At 39.5% G+C, this 13,256-nt stretch overlaps 1 protein-coding gene across 8 annotated transcripts in view; it reads left to right on the top strand.

Annotated features, from left to right (window-relative positions):
• The window catches only part of rusc2 (RUN and SH3 domain containing 2), a 101,575-nt gene extending 94,294 nt beyond the window's left edge, over nucleotides 1-7,281 (top strand). For 6 of the 8 annotated variants that reach the window (XM_033031041.1, XM_033031032.1, XM_033031056.1 and 3 more), the window contains 2 exons: nucleotides 3,926-4,090; nucleotides 6,374-7,281. In XM_033031041.1, coding sequence (XP_032886932.1) covers nucleotides 3,926-4,090; nucleotides 6,374-6,554 — 346 coding nt within the window. In that variant the 3' untranslated portion in view covers nucleotides 6,555-7,281. Of the gene's footprint in view, nucleotides 1-3,925; nucleotides 4,094-6,373 lie in introns of all 8 variants that reach the window. The other 2 variants (XM_033031083.1, XM_033031063.1) reach the window with 2 other exon arrangements.
• Nucleotides 7,282-13,256: the final 5,975 nt, after the last annotated feature.

Below are 13,256 nucleotides of genomic sequence, written 5' to 3'. Positions count from 1 at the left end.
CTGCTCCAGTCAACTTGGGCGAGACCTTCTCTCATACTCTCAATGGTCCATATCCTCTAAACCAGGGGGTCGGCAACCTACGGTTCACGGGCCGAATCCGCCCGCAACCCGAAGTCATCCGGTCCGTAGGCATATATTTTTTCCCTCAATCATCCGGCCTGCAGACTTCCGTCATCTCCGGTACCTGGAATGTTCAAGAAAGAACTGCAGATGCTGGAAAAATCGAAGGTAGAAAAAAACGATGGAGTGAGTTTCTCCAGCATTTTTTTCTACCTCCGGTACCTGGAAGGTGATTTTCAGACCAAGGGTCGGGTGAAACACTGAAAAAGTTCTGGCCATTGCCCTGCATGAGGCCAGGCTCCTCCTCCTGGGCCCAGGCACGGTGACGCAAGGACGCAAGGAGGCCTGCGCTGGCGGCCGCAATAGCCGAGCTCTGGCTGTACGGCATCCTGCGCAAAGCCGCCGGCATGGGCGCGCACCTTCTATGTCTGGGCTTCACTGTCAGGATCAGGGTTGTCAGTAGGCCGTGGAAGAGTGAGTATGATATTTGAGGTCAGTGCTCCGGGTGGCGTCCTCGAAGGGGCGGGATCTATGTGAACACCTGATTTGATGCCTGCCATCCGGGGCGGGATGGGGGTGGGATCCATGTGTACACGGATAGATGTGGCCCGCCATCCGCTCACAGACATGTGTCCTGGTCCCTTGGCAGAAAAAGTTACCGACCCCTGCTCTAAACCTTTCCCAACTATGTATCCAAATGTTTTTTAAATGTTATTGTATCTGTCTCAACTACATCCTTTGGCAGCTCATTCCATTTTACCACCATTCCCTTTGTGAAAATATTGCCCCACAAGAACCTACTTTCCCCTCTTACCGTAAACCTATGTCCTCTGTTTCTTGATTTCTTTACCCTAAGAAAAAGATACTATGCATTCTATTCCCCTTATGGTTTTATACACTTCTATAAGATATCCCGCAGCCTCCTGCGCTTCAAGGAATAAAGTCCTAGCCTGCCCAATATCTTCCTATATCTCAGGCCCTTGCGTCCTGGTAATATCCTCAAGCATCTTCTCTGCACTCTTTCCAGCTTCACAGTGTCTTTCTTGTAGCAGGGTGACCAAAACTGAACACATTACACCAATGCAGCCTCACCAGCATCTTGTACAACTGTAACTTGATGTCCCAACTTCTATACTAATTTCCTTGACTGAAAATCTAAGAAAAACTACTTGCCAAAAAGCCTTCTTCACCACACTATCTACCTGTGGTGTCACTTTCATGGAATTGTGTGCTTGTATTATTAGACCCTCTGCTCCTCGACACTCCTCAGGGTCTAACAGTCACTGTAAAGGTCATGCCCTGCTTTGACTTGCCAAAATGCAACATTTCTCTTAATTATAATCCATTTGCTGTTCTTTGGGCCAGTACCCAGATGATAAAGATAACACCGTAATTCTTGATAACTATCTGCACTGTTGACGATACCACTTATTTTTGTGTAATCTGCAAATTTACAAATCATGCTTTGCACATTCTCATCTAAGTTATTAATCATGCCTTGCATATTCTCAAGATTGATTTTGTGGATTTTTATGGATTTCTTCATCAGAATTTAAATGACATGATGGGATTTGAATCTGTTGCTTTGGATTAGTGGTGCAGCATGCTGAATATTAATCATCTCCATTTCCCTGTTAGTTTATACCACTGCAGTCCTTGTAGAGTGTTCTGATATTAAGGAGTTCCAGGATTTCAACACATTGAAGGAAAAATGTCAGAATGGTGTGTCACTTGCAGGCATATTCATAGATTATGATGCTCCACCAATATTGGCCTTCTTGACAGCGATCTTCACAGTTATAATGACCTTGACAAAATGCAGATTCTCCTGTACAGTGTGAGGAAGAAGCTGGAAATTGGATTCACTTCATGTGCATCATTAAAGCAAACTGCACTGCCTTGCATGGTTGACTAGCTTACTAAGTGCTGTTGCAGCTGCATCAATCTATGCCCATAGTAAGAATTTTCTCATACTCCTGATTTGTGATTTGCAAATGATACTTGGGCATTGAGGCATGCTAGGAACAACTGAAAGTCCACATTATAGCATTCTTTCATTAAAACATTAAAACATAATGAATAATTTAAAATGAACTACTTATTAGTTCAGATAATAGCACAATTGTTTCTGAGTGATATGAGGAGAAAAACCAGTTTAGTGGTGCACTAGAAGTACGGCCTTAAAGATATGTTAAACTGAGGCCCGGACACACTCTCAGGTGTGCCTCTTTGGAGGAACAGATGATTTATACCTAACTAATAGTTATATTTAAATCAATATCACTGAAACAGATTATCTGCTTTCTGTCTCAATGCCATTTTTTGCACCTTATCTGTGCTTTATAACAATGACTACACTTAAAAATCACTGCATCAACTGGGAAGCATTTGGAAAGACCAAGGTTGTGAAAGGCGCTATTCAAATATACAAATACATGTATGTATTAATAATTCATTGATTAAAGTTGTAATCTGTTATTTTTCTGATGGTAATCTTATTTTTAGTACACTTTGCACGGAGTCATTTTCCCAGTTCATATTCATATTTCACAAATTATTTGCAATGTTTAGTAATTTCAGTTATTTCTAATCCCATTCTCACTTTGTACTGGATATTTCAGCCCAAATTGAGATAGTTGTACCATTATTCTGAGCTGTGTTGATATCTGTATACCAGAGGTGTTTTTGCTGAATCCAATGAGTCCCCTTTCTCTTTACCAATTTTGAATTGTACATATCAAGGTATTCAAAGCACGTTGTACAACTTTGAGTTCTTCCCGATAGAAGAGGTAATCAGTTATAGATAGCTACCCTAAAATTCCTAATCTAGCCTGTGATGAAATGCAGGGGTAAATCTGTATCACACAAGCATGTGTGACAATTCTGCTGGATACTCAAAAGCTGTGCCTTATAGGCATTAAGATAGACACAAAAAGCCAGTCAGGCGGCATCTCTGGAGATACTGTCTGAAGAAAGATCTCAAGCCGAAATTCCTTCTCTCCAGAGATACTGCCAGTCCCACTGAGTTACTCCAGCTTTTTGTGCCTATCTTCGATATGAACCAGCATCTGCATTTCCTTCCTACACATGACTTTGACCTTGCATCATTGAACATATCTATGTGATGATGGGCTTAGAAAATAGGGGCCTAGACTACATGGACAGATGGCCATTGTCTTTGCCTTCTTGCCCAAGCTCCCTGACTTACCCAGCAGCATCACCATAATAATGCATACAATAATGAAGAGATGTCAGTGTTGCACTCATCGAATGCATATCTCTGCAGCTAAAAGCTTGGTAGAAGCATTCCCTATTAGTTAAATCACAATCTGCGGACTTTAAAAAAAAAATGACACAAAGTGCTGGAGTAACTTAGTGAGTGAGGCAATGTCTCTGGAGAACATAGATAGGTGACATTGCAGGTCAGGGCCGCCTTCAGTCTGATCAGATTGAAGATGGGTCTTGAGTCGAAACCTCCACCTGTTCTTGTCCTCCAAAGATGCTATCTGACCCGCTGAATTACACCAGCAATTTGTGTCTTTTATTTGTAAACTAACATCTGCAGTTCCTTATTTCTCCATTCTGTGAACTTTTGACCAAAGATATCTATAGCTCCTCTAGTATATTTGCTTTTGACTAGTCTGAATCAGTTTTAAAGCTGCACTTACTCCTTATCGCAAACTATTGTATTGTATGTTATGGTAAAGGTGCTTGTGGAGAATAAAACTATTTATAAAGTTTGCCTAAGGTGAAAGTTATTCATACACATTGAAGTGGAGGTAGAATTTTCTTATCTCTGGCACAGCAATATTTTAAATGAACATATCTTTATTAATTTGTATTGTTTTATTTTATTTGTCTCTAGATTACCTTCTGGCTGGCTGGGACTTGATAAATCAGTGTACGATCTAATGGTACAGACTATGGGATCAGGAAAATGGAGAGGATCTCAATATGTAACAGAACAAATCAACTCACAGACTGGAGGTAGTCAGCCAGAATCTCAAGAAACAAAAGCCCAATATGAGCGGTAGTGGTATTTATGTTATTTTCTTGAATCTAGGTGGTTAGGCATTACTTTTTCACTATATTTATTACATGAAGTTACAAGCTAGCTTCTCAGATGTCCTGGTTGGTAAAAATACGTATACTTATGACTAACCCATATGCATCAGAAGTCTTAGGTTTGATGCATAATCTTTGTTGATTTACCAGATTTCAGTGACAGATGTGGTTGGGATGCTGTAATTACTCATATTATGGCAAAATCTGCTAATGCTAAATATCAACCTTGTGATATCATTGGGGAAGGAACCGGATGGCAGAACACAGTAAGAAGGAAGTACTTCAGCTGCCTGGGGTACTGAAGTCACCCACATATCTTAGATGTTAGTGGACCACATAGAGTCATTGAAGTACCCATAGATTTTTTAATAATCTTGGTATGTTTTTATTGACAAGTATTTTGTTTGGTATATAACTCATTTTTACACTTGATTCTTCAACTGGTATGTCATTCTTCATCTGAGACTTGACAGACTTGTGGCTTCAAAAAATACCAGTGATAAGGTATTCAGAAACAATTCCACTGAAGAATACCCCAAGTCCTTTCCTGTTAGGAAGAATTTGAACCTGCCCCATAACACCATGGCTGAGAGGTGAAGAATGAATAGGCAGGAGTCCGTGACACTGCAGAAGAAGGAGCATGTGTGCTCAGCTTCTTCTGCAGAGTCACGACTGAGGTTCAATTTTAGTGAACTGTGGTGGTGAAACCTTGGCCATAATTAAACATGAAAGGTTGGGGATATTCATGTACACCAACTGAGATTTGTTAACTCAGCACATAGTGATACATTTATCTCAAACAACCATTGCAATAATTCAGCATGTAAATTCTGTAAATCGTTGAAAATCCAAAATATAGATTTGATAGTTTTGAAAATAATCCCAATAGTTTGAAAATGCGGACTGATTCATTATACAGTTTATTTGCTAGCAGCAGCTTGACGGTAATCCGCATGAAACACAAAATCTAATCCATTTGTACTGCAAAGCACAGATTAGAATATAAAGATGAATTCCCTTATTCTGAGACATTGTTCTAATTCTCTCTTCTCCAGATTTTTATTTTTTAAACGTCTGCTATTTAGATTCACCACAATCTCAGTTTATATTTAGAAACAAGGAACTGCAGATGCTGGTTTACCAAGGAAAGACACAAAATGCTGATTTAACCCAAGGGGTCAGGCAACATTCTGGGAGAGCATGGAAGGATGACATTTCTGACTGAATCTATCTTCTGAAAAAGGGTCCCTACCCGACACATGAACTATCCGTGCTCTCCAGGGATGCTGCCTGACCCTCTGAGTTACTCCAGCACTTTGTGGTCTTTCCTCAGTTTATATGTGTTGTATAAAGCAACTTTTAATCTCCTATGTAATTTAATGCTGTTCTTTTTCTACTTTTTTGTATCTTTAACCTTAAAGTTGTCACAAGACACCTACACAAATTATGATAGAAAAGCAAAATTAAACCTCAGATGCTTCAAATGTGAAATAAAAACAGAATATGGTGGAAATACTCAGCAGGTCAGACAGCATCTGTTTGATAACATTTCTCCCTCTCCAGAGACACTGCTGAGTATTTTTATTTTCTATCTCTATTTTTAAACTTTAGAGATACAGCGCGGAAACATGCCCTTTGGCCCACCGAGTCGCGCCGACTAGCAATCACCCCATACACCAGCATTATCCTACAATTTGACAATTTAAAATTTGCAATTTTACCGAAGCCAATTAACCTACAAACCTGTACGTCTTTGGATCTTGGGTGGACACCGGAGCACCCAGAGAAAACCCACGCGGTCACAGGGAGAACGTACAAACGCCATACAGACAGCACCCAGAATCAGGATCGAACCCGTCTCTCTGGTGCTGTAAGGCAGCCTCTCTACCGCTATGCCACTGTGCCGCCACCTAATCATATGAATATGAGGTCTCTCTCCGTGACAGGTCTCCGTGGAGAGGTCTCTCTCTGTGACTGATAGCACCAGTAGGCTCAAGTACAAACATCACATCCTTATTCCTCTTTTTCCACTCATCAGATGTATCTTCTGCTGCTTTGTGTTATTAAATACTAACAATTGTAAAATGCATTTCCTCATGATTTTTTTGGTGATCAATTCATAGGTTTTAACACAACAGAAGAGAATGTGACAGTTTAGTAGAAGCCTAACCTGAAAAATAATATAAATACATTTTGTGTTATGCATTCAGTTTTTCAAACACAATTTTACTTTTTTGTTTCCATTAAGAGAAGTGAAGGCACTTTGCCATCACATAGCAACCGAGAAAGGACAACTCAGCTTTAAAAAAGGAGATGTTCTGAGAGTGATGTCAAAAGTCGATGCAGACTGGCTGCTGTGTGGCCTTGGTGCTGAACGTGGATTAGTACCCTTTACTTATGTTACTCATCCAGAAGATGAAGATTATTAATATGAGTGCTTGATGGACTGTGCAATTTTATTTGAGGTGGGTGGAGGAAGGAGATGGAAAAGTAATAATTGTTAACTTCAGCAACTTCAGCAGAAGAAAGCACTAAATTGCCAAAATTTCTTTGCTTATTACTTTGTTCTTCATTGAGTACATTTAGAACTTCAACTTAGTAGAATATATTGCTCATCCGCTAATTCTCATTGGTGAGTGGGGGGCATGCGTACCACACAAACATTTGTCCGGATTTCACCTGTCTTTGGTAGTAAGCAACTCTATATTAACTGACTTCCAATAAGTGGGACAGACTAGAACATTAAGTTTATATATATATTATATTTCATATATATAATATGTATACCCTACAGTTTATTATTTAATAATGTATATCAATTTTCTGTTCAAATGGTGTAAATTGCATGAACTTGTGAGGCGCAAATAACAGGCAGTATTCCTGTTTGTGAAAGACAGTATTGGTGCCTTGATTGGATCTTGCAGGGTGAATTAACTGCCTCCCTCTGCACAGACATTCTGCAAGAATGTGTACTGTTTGAGTTAGTCTAGGAATCAATTAAAATATAATAATTTGTAGTAATATATACCTCTAGCTTGTATATATGCAGTTAAAGAGGGTACCTACACCATATTTAATTTTTCCAGACATTCTTTCAACATGTATGTATTATTTATTTTGCACATTAATAAAAAGTACTGAAATGATGGCATGTGACATAGTGAGTGTGTTGTAATCCTTTGCAAGAAAGTGTGGTGACGTTTTTTGGCAAGTGAGTAATGCATTTACTTATCAAATATAATATTTAAATTGGTTGCTGAGAGTTATATTAGAAATTGGTCATTAATATAACTGTGTTTTACATGAATATTCTGTTTAATTCACATAGTTTAAAAAAATTCTCAGCAGTATGCAATAAGAGCCTCTGTGGATTTGTCCAAATAAACATACAATTAGTAGAGTCATAGAATCGTACAGCATAGAAACAGGCCATTGAACTCAGTTTGTCCATGCTGACCAGTGGACATCCTTTCATATTAATTCCATCACCCAGCACTTAGTCCATAGCCCTCTCTAAGCAATTCTAGTGATCATCTGGACACATCTTAAATGCTGTTAGCAACCCAGCCTCAACCACTCTCTCAGGCAGTGCCATCCTTTTATCTGTATCAATACATTATGGCTACTTTACAGATATAATGCATTCTTTGAGTCGTGCGGACGTTGCACCTCAGGGTGTTATGCCTGAAAAATGTTGTTCTTGAAAAGCAATATCTATCATTGTTTGAAATAATAAATATGTGTTAATTGTGCTAAATACTTTATTGGCATCCATTGAACATCTAACTATTGAGGTTGGGGCATTCTGCATAATCTTCTGAACATCCATTTTATTGGGCTGACTATTGTGTGGGCAAGTTGATCTTCACACCGCATGCTTCTACCATCTGAGGTAACATGCCCGAATCCCTCTATTTCAATCATTAATCATTATCATTAAAAAAGTAATTGACCTAGATTTCATTTGCTTGTGTTATATTACGTCAGCATGTATGCTTAATGCTTAATGATTCACTCAATGAACAAATTTGAAAGCGGTGACTTCTGCAACATTACTCGATCGGAGTGAGAGAGAAAAATTTAATGATAATCTGAGGTGCAACCTTGTCATACAGAGGGTGGTGGGTATATGGAATGAGCTACCGGAGGAGGTAGTTGAAGCAGAAACTATAACAATATTTAAAACACTGATTGAACAAGTACATGGATAAAAAAGGTTTAGAGGGGTATAGGTCAAACGAGGGCTGTGGGATTAGTGTGGATGGGACACCTTGGTCAGCATGGATAAGCTGGGCTGAAGGGCCTGTATGCTGTATGACTGCAACTCTATGATTATATCTAATTCCATAATTTTGATACCCCTATTATGGGAAAAAGAGTTTGATTATGTCTATGCCTATCTATGCCTTTTATAACTTTATTATACCTCTGTCAGGTCACCCCGCAACCTGCTGCAATCCTGAAACAATTAACCCAGACTATTCAATTTCTCTCCGTCTAAAGTCCTCCAATCTAGGTAATATTCTGATGAATCTTCTCTGCACTCTCTCCAGTGCAATCACATCCTTCCCATAGTGGAGTACTGTGGCCTTATGAAAGTAGCATGTAAATGTGTTGGGAGCAGTTCAGTGAAGTCCAGACAAATACTTGGAATTGGCAGGTTATTTTATAATGAAAGATTAATCAGACTAGACGTGTACCAGCTGAAATTCAGGAGAGTTGCAGGGGACTTGATTGAAATGTGTAAGATCCTGAAACAACTTGGCAGGTTAATTGGTGGAGGATATTTTCTCTTGTGGGAAAATTTAGAACCAAGAGTGAGTTTAAAAATTAGGGGTCATGTTTTAAGACTAGGTTGAGGTAAAATTGTTTCACTGAGTGTCATGAGAATTAGGAGCTCTCTTCCACAAAGGGAGGTGGAAACAGAAACTTTGAATAGTTGAGGTAGATGCTGGATTAACAAACTGGTGAAAGGCCAGGCGGGATTATGCAATTGAGATTAAAATCAGATGGTCCATAACCTTATTAAATGGTGCAGCAGGCTGGAGGAGTCCAATGATTTACTGCTACTTCTAATTTATGTTTGTATCAGTTATGAATGTATCCTTTTTTTCAACTTTATGATGGAAGGTGAAACAGCTGATGAAACACTGCTGAAACAACTGAAAATAATTGGCTTGAGGCATCGGCCAGTGACGTTCAGGGGTTGGGATGATTGACCTTTAGTAAATATCGCAACCTCCCTTTGTAAAGTATGAAGTAAACCACTGGTCTGTTTTCCTTTTTATGTACATGGAGTTCAGGCTTCTTGATGGTATGAAGGGTCTCAACCTGAAACATTGCCTGTTCCTTTTCCCCAGAGCTGCTGCCAGACTCACTGAGTTACTCCAGCATTTTGTTTCTATCTTCTTGATGACACATTTGGTCAAATGCTGCCCTGATACTAAATGCAGTCGCTCCCATCTTTTCCTCTGGAATTTCACTCTTTGGTTCATATTTAGATCAAGACTCTGAAGCCATGATAAAACCCAAACTTTGCATTATTGCACAGGTTATTGCAAAGTAATTTGAAAACACTGTTGGTAACAGCTATTAATCATTATTTTCAGGATATTTTTAACCTGATAATTGTCGTTCGCTTGCGTTTTTATGTTTATGATGCCACTCTCAACTCCTCAAATGATTGTACCAGAGACTACTTTTCTGAGCCCCACTACCTGTGGGAGATGTTTCTACCTGTGGGAGATGTTTCTACCTGTGGGAGATGTTTCTACCTGTGGGAGATGCCTGCTGTTACTCTACACTATAATGATCTTGTCTGGTTCCAGATAATCCAACCTGCAGATTTGAAGCGAAGACCGTCAAAAATAAAGTAAATAGTTAAATCTTTTTATATTTTACCAATAATTTGAATCATAATATAAAATTAGCATAAAATGCTAAGCATAAATAATGAACAACATTAAGCAACACCTTCCATTGCTTTGCTCCGGTAGCCTGGGTGGTAATCAGCAGGATTGTGTTTCTCACAACTTTGTAAATGGGACACAGCTGGGTAATCTTCCACATTGCCAGTGTTGTAAATCAGAGGGATGGAAGAAGTTCATAAATTGTAGGAGCAGAATTAGGCCATTCGGCCCATCAAGTCTACTCCGCCATTCAATCATGGCTGACCTATCTTTCCCTCTCAACCCCATTCTTTTTCCTTCTCTCCATAACCCCTGACATTAATCAATCTCCACCTTAAAAATATCCATTCTGTGGAAGGAGCAGAATGTTGAGAAAAGGAAAGAGAATGTATTGGCACCATAAGAATTTACAGTGGCCCCTTGTTTAGAGCTGAATCATACCAAGCATACAAGATAGCAGCTCCACGCCCCCATTCCTTTCTTCCCTCCTTACTCTCCCATCATTTCATCCTATATACCTCTTCTGTGTCTTCCCTCTCCTTCACTTCATTTCCACCCTTGCTCTTCCCCCGTGATACCCAGTTTCTATCTTGCAGCTTTGCTTTCACGCAGTTCATTAAGACTTAAAGAATGGAAATTGGAAAAATAAATGCCTGCAACTGGGTAATAATGCACCAGAAGAGGCACTAATGGGTAAAGCGTTGGTAAAGTTGTAATAAAAATGTAATAAAGTTGTAATTTCTATTAATGTCACCTAGCTTCATATTGTTGCAAACAAGATATCTACCATATACTTAAATTCTAATTTTAATAAAATTTTGAAAAACTGCAGGTGATGGAAACTAAATAAATAAAGAACAGAAAATGCCGGAAAAACTCAGTAGAACTTGCAGTATCTATGGAGAGGGAATTAATATTTCAATATTTCAGGTCTGCAACTCTACTGAAGTAGTTACGCAGCAGGTAATGCTGCTGCTTCCGAGGAAGGGTCGCGACCCGAAACGTCACCCATTACTTCTCTCCAGAGATGCTGCCTGTCCGCTGAGTTACTCCAGCATTTTGTGTCTATATGTCAGAGTACAGTTGGCTGGGTTCAGTCCTTTCGTCTGCTCTATCCATGTGGAGTTTGCACATTCACCAAGTGACTGCATGGACTCCCCTCAGGTGCTGCAGTTTTCTCCCACATTCTAAACATGTGCATGTGGGTAAATTAATTGGTTATTGTGAAGTACACCCAGTGAAGGTGGATTGTGGGCAAATCACGGTGGAGTTAATGGGTATGTAATCAAATGAATTGCAAGAATAGAAGTAGAAGAAATAAATTGATGTGCAAAATGGTCCATTTCTATGTCATAAGGAAGAAATAAATAAATAGAATGCTACTTTGAGAGCCAGCATGACTTGATGGGCCAAATGCTCTTTCTATGTTGTAAGGAAAAATGAAATTGTATATAGCACGAGAAATATTAGCATGAAAGAAATATTGTGAACATTGGTGAGGCACCCGCACTCACTGCTGGCCAATGTACAAAGAATGAATACACACAATGACATTTTCCCCAGTCATTTGAAGCTAGCTTGATCTCTTGCAGTGACAGGTCCTTTTGCGACATGTTGGATGAGCAAGAAGGGGAACTCAGAGCTGTGATATCAGTTTATGGGCTTCCAACATTTTGTAAAGCACTGCAAATATTTTCTATAAATCATGCTGTCTCCTCCCTGCTTTGAGAACTTGTGACATCAAATAAACTGGGTTCCAAGAATCCAGCATTCAGCATCAGAAAAGGGGAAGTTCTTAATAGGGTAGATACTAGGTCTTTGTGGGAAGTTTTTGATAATTGAAGGTGGCAGCATGGAAAGTTAAGGAGTGAAAAAGGTAGCTTGGATACTTGCCTTCATAAGCTGAAGTATAGAATATAAGTGTGTAGGAGAGAAAGATGGGTCTCCACCCACAATGTCACCCATTCCTTCTCTCCAGAAATGCTGCCTGTCCTGCTGAGTTACTCCAGCACTTTGCGTCTACCATAGAATATAAGAGCAGGGCGGATATGGTACAACTTTATTAAATGTTGTTTTGGCTACAGTGGAGTACTGTGGAATGCGAGACTGTTAACAAAATGGACACAATTACAGTAAAAAGGATGCAGGAGAGGTCGATCAGGAGATTGCCAGGAATGGATAATTTTAAGTTGTGAGCTGGGTGTATTTTTCTTGAAGCAGAGGAGGCCGAAGTAGAACCAATCTGATCAAGGGTGACAAAATTATTTAGAGTATAGATAGGATTTATTGTAGAAAACTACCTGTATAGCAGGGCAGCAGAAATGTCAGGAGAATATCGGTATAGCAATAGGGATAACGTGTTTAGAAGGAATCTGAAGAAGAAATGTTTCACCAAGTGGGTGGCTTGGAATGTGGAATGCTGTTTGGAGTTGGGTACTCACGACCTTTAAGAAGTGTCTAGACATGCACTTCAATCGCCAAGGAGTAGGAGGACCAAATGGCCGTAGGATTAATAAAGATGTGTACGTGAAGATCAGCATGGAATGATAGACTGAGAGATCTGTTTCTGTGCCAGATGATTATATGCTTTCATGTGGAAGAAGTTAATTTTGAGCGAAATTAAAGGAAAACGAAAAGTAACAGACTTTGTTTCAAGAGACTTTATTGCATGATATCATGGAGAGATGGCGGCAATAAACTGCTCACCAGTTCTCTGACTTCACAGCAGAATTAGCCGACAGTTATACTGTGCTGTAAACAACTTTTGTTTCTTGTTAGATACAACTATACGAAAATATACTATCTACTACATGGGTACGAATTATTTCATTAGTCATAACATACGTTTAGCTTATGTTAATCTTATTCAAACACAGATGGTTAATATGTCAAACACAATACAAGGGCATTTTGACATTATTCTATCCCACCTTTTAGGTGGCCCACGCCACCATCCCCTCTCTGAGCCAATCATAAGCCCCCTCATTTACAGTAACATATCTACGCTACTAGTGGTAGGGGGCGCGGGTGGTCTACTGTAACACACTGATGGAGAGAAACAAGCTTCGTTATCTACTCTACTATTTCATGTTTATATTAACCATCCACCCTCACCACTCCCAGACAAGAGGTAATACGTCTAATCTTACTTTGCCGATTCCCACGAACCTCTTCTGCACCAGGTCAAGCAAGAGCTGCCAATTGTCACATCCAAAACACCCT

The sequence above is a fragment of the Amblyraja radiata genome, chromosome 1 (assembly GCF_010909765.2).
Source record: "Amblyraja radiata isolate CabotCenter1 chromosome 1, sAmbRad1.1.pri, whole genome shotgun sequence".
NCBI classification, from domain to species: domain Eukaryota; kingdom Metazoa; phylum Chordata; class Chondrichthyes; order Rajiformes; family Rajidae; genus Amblyraja; species Amblyraja radiata.
Note: the sequence above shows the minus strand (reverse complement) of the source record. Positions and strands in the feature narration are given on the sequence as shown.